General features: G+C 51.4%; 2 protein-coding genes across 6 annotated transcripts in view; one reads left to right on the forward strand and one right to left on the reverse strand.

Annotated features, from left to right (window-relative positions):
- The window catches only part of SLC66A1 (solute carrier family 66 member 1), an 11,154-nt gene extending 3,283 nt beyond the window's left edge, over positions 1 to 7,871 (forward strand). For all 3 annotated transcript variants that reach the window (XM_081341507.1, XM_081341508.1, XM_081341506.1), the window contains 6 exons: positions 1,114 to 1,243; positions 1,815 to 1,902; positions 3,357 to 3,514; positions 4,997 to 5,089; positions 5,721 to 5,906; positions 7,272 to 7,871. In XM_081341507.1, the coding sequence (XP_081197633.1) occupies positions 1,114 to 1,243; positions 1,815 to 1,902; positions 3,357 to 3,514; positions 4,997 to 5,089; positions 5,721 to 5,906; positions 7,272 to 7,370 (754 nt within the window). In that variant the 3' untranslated portion in view covers positions 7,371 to 7,871. The remainder of the gene's footprint in view (positions 1 to 1,113; positions 1,244 to 1,814; positions 1,903 to 3,356; positions 3,515 to 4,996; positions 5,090 to 5,720; positions 5,907 to 7,271) is intronic.
- Positions 5,928 to 18,071, reverse strand: part of CAPZB (capping actin protein of muscle Z-line subunit beta) — a 96,933-nt gene continuing 84,789 nt past the window's right edge. The window contains exons 8-11 of one of the 3 annotated variants that reach the window (XM_081341503.1): positions 16,696 to 16,761; positions 14,830 to 14,906; positions 13,144 to 13,226; positions 5,928 to 7,316 (exon numbers count right to left, since the gene is read on the reverse strand). In XM_081341503.1, the coding sequence (XP_081197629.1) occupies positions 7,192 to 7,316; positions 13,144 to 13,226; positions 14,830 to 14,906; positions 16,696 to 16,761 (351 nt within the window). In that variant the 3' untranslated portion in view covers positions 5,928 to 7,191. Of the gene's footprint in view, positions 7,317 to 11,562; positions 11,693 to 12,126; positions 13,227 to 13,952; positions 14,066 to 14,829; positions 14,907 to 16,695; positions 16,762 to 18,071 lie in introns of those variants that run through there. The other 2 variants (XM_081341504.1, XM_081341505.1) reach the window with 2 other exon arrangements.

Raw genomic sequence — 18,071 nt, forward strand, 5'->3', positions numbered from 1 at the left:
GTCTTATTTTTTTCCTTCCTTCCTTCCTTCCTTCCTTCCTTCCTTCCTTCCTTCCCTCCCTCCAATTCCATTCATTGCCTTCCTGTTTTGTCTTCCTTATTTTTCATTTCCTTCCTTCCTTCAATTCTTCATTGCCTTCCTGTTTTCCTTGTCTTATTTTTCATTTCCTTCCTTCCTTCCTTCTCACTGTCTTCCTTATTTCTTTTCACCTTTCCTTCCTTCCTTCCTTCCTTCCTCATTGCAAGTAGCAATTTTCCCTTCCCTCCTTCCTTCTATTCTTCTCACTGCCTTCCTGTGATTTCGTCTTATTTTTTTTCCTTCCTTCCTTCCTTCCTTCCTTCCCGCCTTCCTTCCATTCCGTTCTTCTCGTTGCCTTCCTGTTTTCTTGTCTTATTTTTCCTTCCTTCCTTCCTTCCTTCCTTCCTTCAATTCTTCATTGCCTTCCTGTTTTCATTATTTTTTATTTCCTTCCTTCCTTCCTTCCTTCCTTCCTCATTGCAAGTAGCAATTTTTCCTTCCCTTTCCTTCTATTCTTCTCGTTGCCTTCCTGTGATTTCGTCTTATTTTTTTTTCCTTCCTTCCTTCCCTCCTTCAATTCCATTCACTGCCTTCCTGTTTTCATTGTCTTCCTTATTTTTCATTTCCTTCCTTCCTTCCTTCTCACTGTCTTCTTTATTTCATCTTTCCTTCCTTCCTTCCTCATTGCAGTAGCAAAAGAGCCTTCCTTCCTTCCTTCCTTCCTTCCTTCCTTCCTTCCTTCCTTCCTTCCTTCCTTGGTTTGACTGACAAATACGTGGCTGCCCACTGGGGATGACAAAATGGAGATGACTCGTTTCCTGGGACCGGCCACACCTGGCTGTGGGCGGCTTTTGAAATATTCCCTCCAGCAACCGCAGGAAACAAAAGAGCTGTTCGTCTTTCAGCGGCTGCAAAAAATAAATGCCATCTATCCTCAGAGTCTCTTCTGGAGGGGGGGGCTGGTTGAACTTCCTCCTCTGCAGACTGAGGCGATAAGGGGGGCCCTTGTCCCTATCGCCCCCAGCCCACAATAGTATACTTTAACTGACTCTCTGCTCCCTCTTAAATTCTTTCTCCCTCCATCTTTCCACGCAGTCAATTCTACCTGGCTTGTAAAACCGGCATTATGGACCAGGCCTTGTCCGTTTACTTCCTGCTCGGATGGCTCGGAGGCGATTCGCTGAATTTAGTGGGGTCTTTCTTGGCCAATCAGCTGCCGCTACAGGTGAGAAGCTAAAAAAGCAGAGCTTAACCTGCAGGGTTATGCTGGTCCCGATCCCCGATCCTGAGAAAACGCCCAAAGCCATAACTGCTGGGGGGGGGTCCTTGGGGGGGTTCCCTTCCCCTCCCCTTATTTAGCCCTGTCTTCAAGCCAAGAAGGGACACGGTGGCTCAGTGGGTTAGGACGCTGAGCTTGTCGATCGGAAGGTCGGCAGTTTGGCGGGTCGAATCCCGAGTGCCGCGTAGCAGAGTGAGCGCCTGTTACTCGTCCCAGCTTCTGCCAACCTAGCAGTTCGAAAGCACGTAAAAATGCAAGTAGAAAAACAGGGACCACTACGGTGGGAAGGTAACAGCGTTCCGTGCGCCTTTGGTGTCTAGTCATGCCGGCCACGTGACCACGGAGACATCCTCGGGCAAGCGCTGGCTCTTCGGCTTTGAAACGGAGATGAGCACCGGCCCCTAGAGTCGGAAACGACTAGCACACATGTGCAGGGGAACCTTTACCTTTATCTCAAGCCAAGACTTCTCTCTTAATTATCCCAGAATTCCCTAAGCTTCTCCTTCTTCTTCCCTAGGTCTACACTGCCATTTACTACGTGCTGGCGGACCTGCTCATGATCTCTCTCTACCTCTATTACAAAATCAAGAACCAAAACAGAGTGTGTAAGTTGGCGAGGGAGGGCACCAAGGTGGCAAAACAAACAAAACTCCCATTTCTGAAATCGCCCTGTATGTCTCCCCCCTCCCCCCCCAAGATTTTGATTCTGGATCAGGACTTCAATATAAAGAACTCGTTGGATGCTAAACTGGGGGTAGTGGAGGGAATTGTGGTGTGGTTTTGGCTCAGTGGGTTAGGACGCTGAGCTTGTCAATCAGAAGGTTGGCAGTTTGAATCCCGAGTGCCGCGTAACAAAGTGAGCGCCTGGTACTCGTCCCAGCTTCTGCCAACCTAGCAGTTCAAAAGCACGTAAAAATGCAAGTAGAAAAATAGGGACCACTCCGGTGGGAAGGTAACAGTGTTCCGTGCGCCTTTGGCGTCTAGTCATGCCGGCCACATGACCACGGAGATGTCCTCGGACAAGCGCTGGCTCTACGGCTTTGAAATGGAGATGAGCACCAGCCCCTAGAGTTGGAAACGACTAGCACGCATGTGCGGGGGAACCTTTACCTTTACCTTACCTAGGCATTCAGGCAGATTTCTTTCCCTTTTTTATAACGGGAAGCTCTTAAAATGGAGCGATCTCTGCTGCTCCAACGGACAGCGCTTTTATTGGGAAGCATGTCTCTTTTTATCAAGAGGATCGGCGATCCCGGTGCCCCTAAACCGGGGTCTCCAGGTTGTCAGGAGACAACATCCTTGCGCCTGCAATGCCCTTTTGAGCCGAGGTTGAAATTGTGTGAGATGCCTGCTACTCATACTAAGCTTTTCACGCACTTCCCGCGAAGTATCTCAAACAGACTTCCTCTCTGCACAAAACTGGGTTCCCTCCGTTTCAGATCTGTTAGGTAAAGATAAAGGTAAAGGTTCCCCCACACATGCGTGCTAGTCGTTTCCGACTCTAGGGGCCGGTGTTCATCTCCGTTTCAAAGCCGAAGAGCCAGCGCTTGTCCGGGGACGTCTCCGTGGTCATGTGGCCGGCATGACTAGACGCCAAAGGCGCACGGAACGCTGTTACCTTCCCACCGGAGCGGTCCCTATTTTTCTACTTGCATTTTTACGTGCTTTCGAACTGCTAGGTTGGCAGAAGCTGGGACGGGTAACAGGCGCTCATTCTGCTATGCGGCACTCGGGATTCGACCCGCCAAACTGCCGACATTCTGATCGACGAGCTCAGCGTCCCAACCCACTGACCCACCGCGTCCCAGATCTGTTAATCCCCCCCCCTAAAGTTTTAAATCGGGTCGATTGCACGATAGCAACTCCTGTGGCAGGGTTTCTGCTTTCTGCTCCTCTCTCACCTTGGCAAAGCGGATGCCAGGAAACGATGATGCCGATGTCACAAAAGCCCGTTTCCTTTTTAGTCAATTGTCAATTTTGGGACAGACCCCCCTCCCCCCCAAAAACGAAGCAGAGCAAAGACAGACTTTTTAACTTCAAACGTATCTCCCTTTCTTAGTTTCGGCTTCGATCAATGCCGTCTTCGCAGTCGCAATCCTGGCAACCACGTTGACGCCCACCTGGCGGGGAGACCCTCCCTCTTCTCACCTGGGGGACGAGGGGAGGTTTAAAAGCCGGAGACTTCTGACCTCTGCAGACTACCCGTCGGGCTGGGAGGTAACATTCTTCTCTTTCGGGCAGAACTGATCTTAAATGTCTTGCAAAGACCAAGCTGTACTTGCCAGGGGTGGCTTTGGGTTCAAGATCCACAGACAGCAAATCCCATCGAAACGGTGGCGACAGAGGTTAGCAGTAGTTGGGGATGATGCTAAAGCAGGGGTCTTCAAACCTGGCCCTTTGACGACTTGTGGACTTCAACTCCCAGAATTCCTCGTGCCTGGCTGAGGAATTCTGGGAGTTGAAGTCCACAAGTCGTCAGAGGGCCAGGTTTGAAGATCCCTGCGCTGAAGTTGTCATGACCTCTTTCCTGGAGACCCCGCTGGACACAGGAAACTGAACGTCCAGCAAAAGAAGCCTGGCTGGCACTTTGCCAGTCATTTTATGGCTCCTCCCTCTGGTTGTGCAATAATTGCTTTTCACAAGTGGAATTTCTCCCCCAAGTTAACAATTATTTCTAAATGTTTCTGGAGATTCTCGGTCATCCCGTCATACTTGTCCCAAAGATGTTTTTTTTTTTCACGAAGCAACTGGACTTTCTTGTTTTTCTCTGAAGACATTTCGCTTCTCACCCAAGAAGCTTCTTCAGTTCTGGCTGGATGGTGGGGAATGAGAAGATTTATACTCCTTGCAGAGAGCCGGTCATTTGCATCCTTTTAGAGGGTCCTTGAGGCCACTTGGAGGTTTATCTGTGCCCTCTCTGACCTCCTTTTTCAACCCAGCGGTCCTCTCTGTCCAAAATGTGGACTTTGCTGTCTTCGAAAGACTGGCCTTTGTCTTTTCAAATGCAGATGGACTGCTGAATCTTTGTCCTGATCGGTTTGTTCTCCCAATATTGTGCCGTATGCCAAAGTCCACATTTTTGACAGAGAGGACCGCTGGGTTGAAAGTGGGATCAAAGAGGCCAACTACGTCAAAATGCCCCCTGTCTCCAGTCCCTCGGGAGAAGGGCGGTATATAAAAACAAATAAATAAATAAACAGAGTCCTTTCAGCAGTTCCACACCCATTTGCACCGCTCAGTTGACCCTGAGGACACAGATAAAACATCCAGGTGGCCTCAACGACTCTCTAAAAAAGCATGCAAATGACCAGCTTTCTGCAAGGAGTATAAATCTTTCCATTCCCCCCACCATCCGGTCAGAGCTGAAGAAGCTTCTTGGGTGAGAAGCCAAACGCCTTCAAAGGAAGACGCGAAAGTCTAGTTGCCTCGTGGGAAAAGCACCGTTGGGACAACTCTTTCTAAAGTTAAAAGTTCACCCCTTGGGTGGGAAAAATATTAGACAAAGGTTAGTGTTGGATTTGAGGTAGCCGGTGCATTCGTGGGAGGGACAACGGGTGATCAAACCAACGCATGGACTAAAACACCCGTTGGTGAGTTTTCCCATTCAATTACTTCAAGCTGTTTCCTCCTGGATCCCAGAGTGCCTGGCTGGGACCTTCTTTCTGCAGCATCCCATAACCGTTTTGTGTCTTTCCACAGCCTTTCAGCCAAAAGGAGATATGCGGCTTTGTGATCGGATCCACTTCTTCCGTGCTATACTTGCTTTCTCGGGTCCCTCAAATCTACACCAATGTAAGCGTTGCTCGAAGGGGAAGGGGCAAGGCCCACCTCAGAAAGGGGGGGGCATATTCCAGGGACCTGAAGAGGCCCCCAGACTCAATTTCCAGCTCTCTCTACGGAAGCAGGAAGTGTTTTTTCAAGGCAGGGGTTAGGGTTTTAAGGCTTATGGACTTCAACTCCCAGAATTCCTCAGCCAGCCGTGTACGGCTGGCTGAGGAATTCTGGGAGTTGAAGTCCACAAGTCATAAAAGGGCCAAGTTTGAAGATCCCTGCCCTAACGTGTCTTTTGGAGCAAAAACCAATATAAGACCTTGTCTTATTTTGGGGAAAACACGGGGTTACTTCCAGCCCTGAGCATACAATTGCCAAGCCTGGTGCTGTAGCTAAAAGCAGAATATCTGAGATCTGTTGGAATAAAACTGGGGGTTTTAAGGCTATTCACACACCCCTGATCTGACGAAGACAAGGAGATCGCATTTACCGCTGCATTATCCTGGCTTCAGTTCAGCTAGCTGTGCTCCCAGTGAATTGTGCAACCGAGTCAACTGGCTTAATGTAATAATCACAATTCAGAAGGCTGGGCGAAGCCGACATGTTGGGATTGACGGTCCAGAAGCTTCTAAACCTCCCATCTGCCTTGCAGTTCAAGCGGAAATGCACTACCGGGATCTCTTACTCACTTTTTGCTCTGGTAATGCTGGGAAATTCGCTCTACGGCCTCAGCGTCTTGATGAAAAACCCGGATCCGGGGCAGACGGAAGGCAATTACGTGATCCACCATTTGCCGTGGCTGATTGGCAGCTTGGGCGTTCTCTCCCTTGACATCGTGGTATCCTTTTCTGGAATTGGGGGTGGCGGTGGTGTGTTTTCTGTGTGTATGTTAGGGGGTGTTTCTGCCTTTAAATGTGCCAAGTCCAGATTTGGTGCGACAGAATCCCTTAGGCAGGAAAATAGGAGAGCGCCGTAAGCTTTTGATTCAGAGACTTTCTGAACAGCAGCGTCAAAGTTGAGGTGGTAGCAAAAACAGTCCTGGGTCAATAGCACTAGCACTTAAGACTTATATGCCGCTTCACAGTGGTTTACAGCCCTCTCTGAGCAGTTTACAGAGTCAGCCTGTTGCACCTCCAACAATCTGGGTCCTCATTTTACTGACCTCGGAAGGATGGAAGGCTGAGTAAAACCTTAAGCCGCTCAGGATCGAACTGCTGGCAGTGGGCAGAGTTTGCCTGCAATGCTGCCTTCTAACCACTGCACCCCCACAGCTGGCTTCCTTCCTTCCTTCCTTCCCAAGCAATAAGACTTATATACTGCTACACAGTGCTTTACAGCCCTCTCTAAGCAGTTTAGCTACCATATTGGCCCCAAACAATCTAGGTCCTCATTTTACCGACCTCGGAAGGATGGAAGGCTGAGTAAAACCTTAAGCCGCTCAGGATCGAACTGCTGGCAGTGGGCAGAGTCAGCCTTCAATGCTGTATTTTAACCACTGCATACCATGGATGGAAGGGAAGGGAAGGGAAGGGAGGAAGGGAAGGAAGGAAGGAAGGGAAGGAAGGAAGGAAGGAAGGAAGGAAGGAAGGAAGGAAGGAAGGAAGGAAGGAAGGAAGGAAGGAAGGAAGGAAGGAAGGAAGGAAGGGCAATAGCCCTTAGACTTATATCCCGTTCCACAGTGCTTTACAGCCCCCTCTAAGCAGTTTACAGAATCAGCCTGTTGCCCCCCAACAACCTGGGTCCTCATTTGACCAACCTTGGAAGGATGGAAGGCTGAGTCAACCTTGAGCCGGTCAGGATCGAACTCCTGGCTCTACGCAGAATTAATCTGATGCTCTTATATAGTAATAGCACTTAGACTTACATACCACCTCACAGTGCTTTACAGCCCTCTAAGTGGTTTAGTGTTGAGCTCTCTCTGTCCCTCTCTCTCTCACGCACACACACACACACACACCCTGTCTTTAGCCCTTTTTTGAGGCTGCTCACAGGATGATGAGAAACCCATCCGCTATAACTTGGCAATGAACATGGCTGCCCCAATTCTGCCCTGGCACGCGACTCTCCAGAGATTTCAGCCCCGTCCTTTGAAGAAGGCAGCAAACACGGGGAAAGAGTTTCCTTTATCTTTTAAGCCTCTCGTAGCCAACGGTGGGTGCCGGCCCGGTCCCAGGAGCAGCAAACCTTAATTCTTCCTCTTCAGATTTCGTTCCAATTCCTGGCCTATCGTCGGAGGCGGTTGCCGGTCCTGGAAGAGAGAGAGGCTCTCTTGGGCAAAGAGGAGGACCCCGTGGAAAGCTGAACGGTGCCAGGATCGGGTCTCGGCTGCGTTTTGGGATCCCAGTCCTCTTGCAACTCTAGAAAGACCTGGCCTTTCTCTACTCTAGGAAAATGCTTCGCCCTCGGGAAAGTCGCGCCTTACGAGATCCTGTCCTACCTCTCAAGAGATTACTCCTTTTGGGGGGGGCGCGGGAGGGGGAGGAAAGAGGGGAGGGGAAAAAAAAGGAAGAATGAACATTGAGACCGTATAGACTGCAACGAGGAGGAAACTTTCCCAACGAAATTTCCCCACCTCACCTCCCATTCCCCCAAAGGGAAAACTTGTTAATTTATGAAATAGAACTCTTGGTGGGGGGGGGAGAGACACCCCAAAACCCAAAGGAATTCAGTACCCAGCTACCCGGATCTCGTTGAGGCTCGAGAATAAATGGAGGCTGGGAGGGATGGGGTGGGTGGTCTTTTTTGTCACACAACGGGCATTTTTTTTGTAAACGTGGAGAAATAAATAAGAATATTCCCACCAGCCCAGCGTGAGTGGATATGGGTTCTTGGCTTAACCCTACAGACCAGGGCTCCCCGACCACCCCCCCCCACACACACACACTTGGTCCATGGACCGGCTCCAGTCCCCACCGTGCCGGATACTGGCCCACCCAAACAAGCACAGCCCCGTCGGCGGGATGCAGGCGGCACGCAAAACCACGCGCCGTCCAGTCCACGGAACCGGTCCCCAAAAAGTTTGGGGGGCTGCCCCTGCTGCTATAGACCCTCTTCTCTCACCCTGGAAGCAGCGGTGGGTGGGCTTCAGCTCTCCCACCGCCCACCCCCTTTTTTTTCTTTGCAAAGCAAGTACAGCTAAGAGGGAAGGCTTCCTTGCTGCTTTTCCAGATAACTAGGATCCTCGGCAGAGTTTGCAGAGGTGCCCTCTGAGCTGGTTTGTTCTCTTGCAGACGTTTCATTGCCCAAACTAGGTAACGACGTCATCAGTGCTAGGAAGGATCGGGGTTTGCTGTCAGGTTTATATTCTAGTGGTTGGCCCTGTCAGGTTTTTTTTTTTTTGGGGGGGGGGATGTCTTCAGTTTTTTTTGGTTAGGGCAGTTATGACTCATGGACTTCAACTCCCAGAATTGCTGAGCCAGCATGGGGGAACTATGGCCCCCTCATGATTCGTGGACTTCAACTCCCAGAATTCCTCAGCCAGCATGGAGGAACTACGGCCCCTTCATGACTCGTGGACTTCGACTCCCAGAATTCCTCAGCCAGCATGGGGGAACTACGGCCCCTTCGTGACTCGTGGACTTCAACTCCCAGAATTCCTCAGCCAGCATGGGGGAACTACGGCCCCTTCGTGACTCGTGGACTTCAAGTCCCAGAATTCCTCAGCCAGCATGGGGGAACTACGGCCCCTTCGTGACTCGTGGACTTCAACTCCCAGGATTCCTGAGCCAGCATGGGGAAACTATGGCCCCTTCATGACTTATTTATTTTATTTATTTTATTGGATTTGTATACCGCCCTATTCCCGTAGGACTCAGGGCGGTTTACAGGGCAGTTAAAACCATGAATACAAAAAATTAAAAACAATTAAATTAAATTCAAGCCCCAAGAGTAAATCTAAAACCCAGTTAAATTAACAACCCCACAGTCTGGACCAAACAGATCGAAGAGCCAAGTTTTCAGGTCCGGGCGAAATGAGCGAAGGTCGGGGGCAGTCCTAGGTTCTGTGGGTAGTTGGTTCCATAGGGCAGGCGCACCCACAGAGAACGCCCTTCCCCTGGGAATAACCCGCCAGCACTCATTAACCGGCGGTACCCTGAGAAGGCCCTCCCTGTGGAAGGAAAGCTTGGAAACCTCTCCCTTTCCCCTCAGCGTGGCTGGCTCAGGAATTCTGGGAGTTGAAGTTCACAAGTCATAAAGCGGCCTAAGGCTCCTTTATGACTCGTGGACTTCAACTCCCAGAATGCCTGAGCCAGCATGGCTCAGCTTGGAAACCTCTCCCTTTCCTCTCAGTGTGGCTGGCTCAGGAATTCGGGGAGTTGAAGTCCACAAGTCATAAAGCGGCCTAAGGCTCCTTTATGACTCGTGGACTTCAACTCCCAGAATGCCTGAGCCAGCATAGCTCAGCTTGGAAACCTCTCCCTTTCCCCTCAGCGTGGCTGGCTCAGGAATTCTGGGAGTTGAAGTTCACAAGTCATAAAGCGGCCTAAGGCTCCTTTATGACTCGTGGACTTCAACTCCCAGAGTGCTTGAGCCAGCATGGCTCAGCTTGGAAACCTCTCCCTTTCCCCTCAGCGTGGCTGGCTCAGGAATTCTGGGAGTTGAAGTTCACAAGTCATAAAGCGGCCTAAGGCTCCTTTATGACTCGTGGACTTCAACTCCCAGAATGCCTGAGCCAGCATGGCTCAGCTTGGAAACCTCTCCCTTTCCCCTCAGCGTGGCCTGCTCAGGAATTCGGGGAGTTGAAGTCCACAAGTCATAAAGCGGCCTAAGGCTCCTTTATGACTCGTGGACTTCAACTCCCAGAATGCCTGAGCCAGCATGGCTCAGCTTGGAAACCTCTCCCTTTCCCCTCAGCGTGGCTGGCTCAGGAATTCTGGGAGTTGAAGTCCACGAGTCATAAAAGAGCCGAGGTTGCCCTATCCCTGTGCTAACGAGACAATCCACCAGCCCAAAAGGAAAGAAAAAGGCCCCAGCACCTCTCCACCAGCAATCAGCACCCAGACCAGCATAGATTTAACTCCCTAGGTCAGGGGTAGGCAACCTCGGCTCTTTTATGACTCATGGACTTCAACTCCCAGAATTCCTGAGCCAGCCATGCTGGCTCAGGAATTCTGGGAGCTAAAGTCCATGAGTCATAAAAGAGCCGAGGTTGCCTACCCCTGCCCTAGGTTAACATCAAGCCAACAATCCAGTCACCAGGACCCCAATCAAGACACTACCAAAGAAGCCAACAGCAAACGGACTCTTTTAAGGCCATCCACAAGCAACACGGACAGGGCAAGCCAGCAGATGATAAACTGACAGCAAACAGCAAACTCCTTACTAGCCCTGATGATGTTCCCTAGTTGGGTCACGAGACGTCTGCAAGAAAACAACCCAGCCCAGTGAGCACCGAGCTTACATGTCAACCCCGAGCTACAAATATTCTCCTTTATCAAGAGTTGGCAGCGCAGCGTGTCTGAGGCTTGCGACGTTTAGAAGTAGACTGCCTCTGGCTAGGGAGGTTCTCTCCAGTCCCACTCCCTTCTGCGCATTATAAAACCTCTTTTTTCCATACATAACAGGACTATCTGAGATGGGGAAGCAGGTTCTATGCGGGCGTAAATATTTCAGGCCAGCTGGCTCTAGAAAAATACAAAAACCTAAGATAACCCTGGCCTCAGCTTATAAAGAAAATTTATATAAAATGTTTTACCGGTGGCATCTTCCCCCCCCCCCCAGCACGATTAGCCAAACTGTACAAGACAATATCCCCTAGCTAATGTTGGAAGTGTTCCGAAGAATTAGGTACTTCTTTTCATGTTTGGTGGTCCTGTAATAAGACGCAAAAGTATTGGCAAAGGATACGGATATGGTTAGAAGAAATATCGGGACGGAGAGTAGATTATAGACCAGAATTTACCTACTAGGCATAACAATAGAGAAGCATACCAAAGAAGAGTTATACATAATGATACACATCATCACAGCAGCGAGAACGACGTTCGCCCAAAAATGGAAAAACAGTGAAACACCGGACCAGAGTGAAGTGATAAAATAAAATTTGGGCGTGCGCAGAAATGGACAAGTTAACTTTGGAAATTAAAAATAAAGATCAGTCCGATTACTACAAAATTTGGAATAGGTTTTTACCTCTGGTGGGAAGAGAAAGGAAGGTCTCAGCAGAAATCTACAGGATGCTGACTTCACGTGTTACTAGAATAAGGTGGTTGATAAGATCGAGTGTTGTATAACTGTATATAAATATGTACATAAAGTGTATAGATGTATAAAGTAAAGGTAAAGGTTCCCCCGCACACGCGTGCTAGTCGTTTCCGACTCTAGGGGCCGGTGCTCATCTCCGTTTCAAAGCCAAAGAGCCAGCGCTTGTCCGAGGACGTCTCTGTGGTCATGTGGCCGGCACGACTAGACGCCAAAGGCGCACGGAACGCTGTTCCCTTCCCACCGGAGCGGTCCCCGTTTTTCTACCTGCATTTTTACGTCCTTTCGAACTGCTAGGTTGGCAGAAGCTGGGACGGGTAACAGGCGCTCACTCTGCTACGCGGCGCTCGGGATTCGACCCGCCAAACTGCCGACCTTCCAATCGACAAGCTCAGCGTCCTAACCCACTGAGCCACCGCGTCCCTATAGATAGATGTATATAAAACACAAACATGATGTAAGACAAGAAGGAATGTCAGACCGTTAACACCTTGCCCAAAGTTTTAAATCATAAAAAAAAGAAAAAAGAAAAATACAAAACTTGAAAGGTTAACAAATCCGAAAAGCCCAAGCTGTGAGAAATGAGGTGGGGGGGGGAGGGTATCGCGAAGAAATTTTTTTCCCAACTGGCAGGTGAGAAGCCGAAGAAGGTGCCAGGCTATGCTTAGGAGCAGACAAAGGAGAGGGGGAAAAAAACCACATTTCTGTTAAAAAAAGCGCCATTCATTTTTTGAAGCACTTCGCCCATCCCTCCCGCCCCCCCCCACCCACAGGCTACGACCTGCCAATCAAAAGCTGGACCCCTTGACAGTTGGGAGCAGGCAAGAGAAGGAGTCGGAAACGGCCAAGCACCCATGGACGATTTTTGCATTTATTTATTTTTTTTAAAGATTTTATTTCATTTCATTTTTCCTGTTTTAAGGATGGAGGCTCAAGTAGAAGATGTAGATTCCAAGTTAAGCGTTAACATATTTAAAAAATAATAATAACCAGTCTTTCGGCATTCCGTAGAAATCAAGAACAAGTCAAAAGCAGCACACCGCAGCCTCTCTCGGATGGAAAGCAGAACCGGGGTGTGTGTGTGTGTGTGAATCTGGCCAACTTTTCAGAGATCACTTTTTGGGGGAGGCGGGAAAGCTGCCCCCCCACACACACCCCCGTCCTCCTTTCTCAACCTTTCTCCCAAACATACACCAAACACATTTTCCACAATGGTTTTTCTTCCTGCTTTCGCAAACCATGGTATTTAATAAAGGGGTTTTTTTTTTGTTTCGTTTTGCTTCTTGTACATTTTTTACACCAATATAACAAAATATGGGGTGGGGGTGGAGGAAAGCAGTGGGAGACGGGGGGGGCGCACCAAGAAAAAAAAAGGAAGAAGAAAAAAAAAGAAAGAAAGACGATCGGTGGAAATATGCATGTCAAACGTAAGGCCCAGAAGGGAAAAGGGGAAAGCACAAATCTCAGAGAAGTTTCTCCCCCCCCCCCAAAAAAAAATAAAAAAGAAAGAAAATACGTTTTTGCAAGGCTGTGGCAATAAGACAGTGGAAATTAAGCTACTACAGACCACCGCGCGCCCCCCCCACACGCACACGCACACGCCTCGCGCACGCAAAAAGGTTTGTACAGCTTGATTTGGGATGGTGGGGAAATAAAAGGGAGGGTTTTTTTAATTTTTATTTTTTTTAAGGAGTTGGAAGAATTATTGTACGCAGGAAATGAAAATAAGGGGGGAGGAGGAAGAGGAGGCCAGGGAGAAAAAAAAAAGATTCCTAAGGAAGGGTGGGTGGGTGGGGGCTAATGATTGCATGGCGTGTCTTGTTAGCATCGTCAAAGGGGTGGGGGGGTGGGGGGGGTGTATACTGCTTTCTAACTTTGCTGTTTTCTCTTCAATGCCTCCACCAGGTCGTTCTTCAGAGCTTCCTGCTTCGATTTGTCCGCAAATGTCTGCACAGACCTAGAGGAGAAAAACAGGGGGGGTTAAGGAGGAAGATGGAGCAGGGGTGGGGTGGGGTGGGCAGCCCCCAGGGGGGAGGGCGAAGTTGCTGAGGACAGCGGCAGCTTCTGGCTAATTTTTTTCCCCACCCACACCCCCCAACAAACAGCATCTCCGACACAACGTCCCTCGTGCTTCCCGCAATTCGCCACGAGATCCCCGGAGCCGAGTTCCAGCACACCGTTAGTAGCATTCGGAGGAGGAGGGGGGGGGGGAAGGGGAGAGAGCTGGTCCGTCGTAACGTTCAGCGGTCGTTAAACGAGGGCTATATCTGTACGCAGCAGCCTAGTCGGTGGGGAGGGGAGGGGTTGAAATCGGTCGGGGAAAAAAAACCCACACCGGCGCGCACACACGCACGGACACACACGCACACACCCGTGTCCGCCGCACTCTCACGTGCAAGGCAAAGGGGAGCAACCTCAAGACTTATTTATAAGGAGGCTTCCTCCGTCCTTTCCCTTAAAAAAATAATAATAATAAAATAAAATAAAAAACAAACAACAACAACAGAACTTGCAAGGATTAGGAGTTAGTTGGTGCGAAGGCCGTGTTTTCCCCGTCCCGGGCGGACGCTCTCGGTCGAGGTGAGTGGTGTTTTAGTGCCAAGGTGCCTTGTAAGCCAGTTTCAGCAGGGGGACGGGGTGGGGGGGTGGGGGACGGGGACGGAGGTGGAGGGGGGGGCTGTACCTGAGCTGGCTTAGTTATCTGGCTGAATGTACATCTGCCGCTGAGTGAGAACCTGGGAGAGCTCCCTCTGCAATTGCTTATACTTTTGGTTGTCGGGAATAGCGTCAATTGATCTGGAGCGAGCCAGCGAGAGAGAGAGAGAGAGAGAGCGGGGTGGAGACGGAAGAAGGGAGCCAGACCAGGAAGGAAAGAAAAGGTCAGACAAGTTTGGCAGGGAGGAAAAAAACGAGGAAGATGGCAGAGTGGCCATGTGTGCGTGTCAAGAGCAGAGACAGAGAGAGAGAGAGAGAGAGAGAGAGAGAAACGGAGGCCGGACCAGCAGTTTGCAGACTTCGGGTGCCGAAATCCACGGGTTTCGTAGACGAAAGAGAGAACAGAGGAACGGAAGACAGTAGCCCTTCATCCCGAGCTTTCCTTCCGTCTGTTCCCGGCAAACTTATCATCCTATCCTCTGCTCCAGCTGGTTGAACTGGAGAAGCCGGCACCATCAGGCACGGCCGGGCAACTCTGCTGTGGGTGATGGGGGCCGGGTTTGCAAAAGGAGAGAGAAGCCCGACCCCAAACGGGCCCTTCTGACTGAGGGACTGACACCACGCTCCACCCGACCACCATCTTCTGCGTCGGCCAATCGACGCAGAACAGATCGGAGAAAGTGGGGAAAGGCTTAAGAGAAGGCAGGCGGGTCAACCAGTCTGTCCTTCTGGGACAGTGGGAGACAACTATGAGAGAATAACAGAGCGGGAAGGGAGCCTGGAGGTCTTCTAGTCCAACCCACCCACCCCTCCTGCTCAAGCAGGAGCCCTTGGACCGTTTCCGACAAATATAGAAGTGTATAAAAGAGAGAAAAAAGAGCACAGTACTGCAGTCCATCCCTTACCTCAGCCCGTTGACAATGTCCTTTGTCTTTCCAAAATAAATCTCGTTCAGCGTACTTCTGATTTTATTCTCCATATCCTAGAAGGGGAGAGGGAGGGAGGGAAGGAGGGACAGATGGAGAAAGAGGGAGGGAGGGGGAGAGAGGGAGGGGAGAGGGAGAGGGAGGGAGGAAGAGAGGGACAGATGGAGAGGGAGAGGGAGGGACAGATGGAGGAGGGAGGGAAGGAGAGGGAGAGAGAGGGAGGGACAGATGGAGGGAGGGGGAGGGAGAGAGGGAGGGAAGGAGGGAGAGGGAGGGAGGAAGAGAGGGACAGATGGAGAGGGAAAGAGGGAAGGAGAGGGAGAGAGGGAGGGACAGGGAGAGGGAGGGGGAGGGAGGGACAGATGGAGGAGGGAGAGAGGGAGGGAGAGGGAGAGAGGGAGGGAGGGGGAGAGAGAGGGAGGGACAGATGGAGAGAGGGAGAGGGAGGGAGGAAGGGACAGATGGAGAGGGAGAGAGGGAGAGAGAGGGAGGGAGGGACAAATAGAGAGAGGGAGAGAGGGAGGGAGGGGGAGAGAGAGGGAGGGACAGATGGAGAGAGGGAGAGGGAGGGAGGGGGAAGGAGAGAGGGAGGGAAGGAGAGGGAGAGGGAGGAAGAGGGACAGATGGAGAGGGAGAGAGAGGGAAGGAGAGGGAGAGAGGGGGAGGGAGGGGGAGGGAGGGACAGATGGAGGATGGAGGGAAGGAGGGAGGGAGGGAGGGAGAAAGAGAGGGAGGGACAGATGGAGAGAGAGGGAGGGAGGAGGGAGGGGGAGGGAGAGATGGAAAGAGGGAGAGGGAGAGAGGGAGGGAGGGAGAGGGAGACAGATGGAGGGAGGGAAGGAGAGAGGGAGAGGGAGGGAGAGGGAGAGAGAGAGAGAGAAAGAACTCACGGTCACCTCAGCTCAAACGCTCTTCCTCTCCTTCCTATTTCCAGTGTTCATTTTAATCTAATCCTCATTCCTCCATCCTCCCTTTCAGCCTGTAAACCCTCCAGCCAGACTCCCTCTGGGCGTTTCTTAAGAGAAAAGCAGGGAAGGGAGAATAAAAACAGGGAATCGCGCAGGGAGAGAGCGTTCCCCCCCCCCACCCCGTTCACGGTCAGGAGGGAACTTGGCCACAAGGGGGCGGCGGGCAGCTGCTGAAAGAAAGGGCGTTTCACACACACACACACACACACCCAGTTCCACTGGCTCTTTCCAGCCTTGGTGCCCGGCGCACATTTCGAGGGCAGCTGCCCAAATTTCTCATCGTCCAGGCACCAACCTTGCGAGGTGGGACCACGGGCGGCCTCTCCACCTTCCCCAAACGGGAGCAAGGCAGAAATAAACAACTTCTCAAGGAGAAATAGGCAAAAGGGCCGGCATTGGCAGTTTGCTTATCGATTGGTTCAAAAGATTTGAGTTTGGGGGAACTTGTCACCACACACCACCACCACCCCACACACACACACACCCATCTTCGGCATCAGAGACACCGGAAGGGAGATGGCGAGTCTCCGGCAAGAGGTCGAAACAAGGAAAATACATCTCTGTACACACACACACACACACACACACACACAAAGACACACGGAGAAGTGGGCACCTCCTCTGGCCTGCCAGCCAGCCAGCCAGCCAGCTCCCTTTGTAATCAACTCTGCAAAAGCAGGGCCGAGGACAGGACGGTTCAGACGGACCAAAATAGAGGTGTGAGCCCCAGACCTGCTTTTCAAGCCGCTCCGGCTCTTGGGCTGCTAGTTGCCCGCTAGCAAAACTGGAAGGTCAAAGGTCAGGAGCCAAGGGCCCCTCCCGCCCATTTCTCCCGAGCCCACCGCCCGGGGGGGGGGGGCGGAAGCAAGGGGCTTACCTCAACCAGACGGCCAATGTTGGCTATATGCGGAGAGGAATCGCTCACCGTCTCGTCTTTTTCCATCTGGGAAGAAAGGAAGGGAAAAGCTGCTGAGGAGGAGGGAAAGGAGGAGGAGGAGGAGGAGGAGGAGGAGGAGGAGGAGGAGGAAGAAGAAGAAGAGGACTGTGTGGTCTTTGGTGCCCTCTGAGCCTGGTGGTTTTCTGGCACGACGTTTCATGACCCAACTAGGGAACATCATCAGTGCTGAAAGAGAGTGGGGTTTGCGAGGAGGAGGAGGAGGAGGAGGAGGAGGAGGAGGAGGAAGACGATGACTGTAGTGGTCCTTGGTGCTGTCTGAGCCTTGTAGTTTTCCTTCAGACATTTCATTACTCAACTAGATAACATCATCAGAGCTACAAAGGAGGAGGAGGAGGAGGAGGAGGAAGAGGAGAAGGAGGAGGAGGAGGAGGAAGAAGAGGACTGTGTGGTCTTTGGTGCCCTCTGAGCCTGGTGGTTTTCTGGCACGACGTTTCATGACCCAACTAGGGAACATCATCAGTGCCGAAAGAGAGTGGGATTTGCGAGGAGGAGGAGGAGGAAGAGGAGGAGGAGGAAGACGATGACTGTGGTGGTCCTTGGTGCTGTCTGAGCCTTGTAGTTTTCCTTCAGACATTTCATGACCCAACTAGATAACATCATCAGTGCTAGACTAATTTGGCTAATGAAAGTCTGCAAGAAAACAACCAGGTTCAGAGACCACCATGGGGGGGGGGGGTAGCAGGGGGGGGAGAGAGAGAGAGAGAGAGAGAGAGAGAGAGAGAGAGAGAGAGAGAGAGAAGGAGGAGGAGGAGGAGGAGGAGGAGGAAGACGATGACTGTAGTGGTCCTTGGTGCTGTCTGAGCCTTGTAGTTTTCCTTCAGACATTTCATTACCCAACTAGGTAACATCATCAGTGCTACAAAGGAGGAGGAGGAGGAGGAGGCCAGCTGCAGAGCCTCACCTGCCCAGGGGTCAGCAGAAGCGAGGCTGACCCCCCCCCCCAGAGGAAAACCCTCATCCCATCCCAACCCACATATGGGACAAGATTAATGTGCCCAGCAGCCTTCTGGCGGCGGGGGAGGGGGGGAACCTAGTTGGTGAAGACAAACCAGGATGGAGCCAAGGTCCCTCTCTGCCTCCCCCTCTTTCCACAAAGGCCATGCGAGGAATGTGCCTGCAATGGGGGTGGTGGTCTTTGGAAGGAGGGTGGTGGTGAAACCCTGCGTCTCCCACCCACCCACCCCCACCCCCCCAACAGCAGAGGGAGGCCTGACCCGGGGGGGGGGCAAGTAATTTAATCCGAGTGCCTTCCAGGTAAGCAATAACCCACCGGCAGCTCCAATTAGCTGGCCGAG

The sequence above is a fragment of the Vipera berus genome (assembly GCF_964194415.1).
Source record: "Vipera berus genome assembly, chromosome: 17".
Classification (NCBI taxonomy): domain Eukaryota; kingdom Metazoa; phylum Chordata; class Lepidosauria; order Squamata; family Viperidae; genus Vipera; species Vipera berus.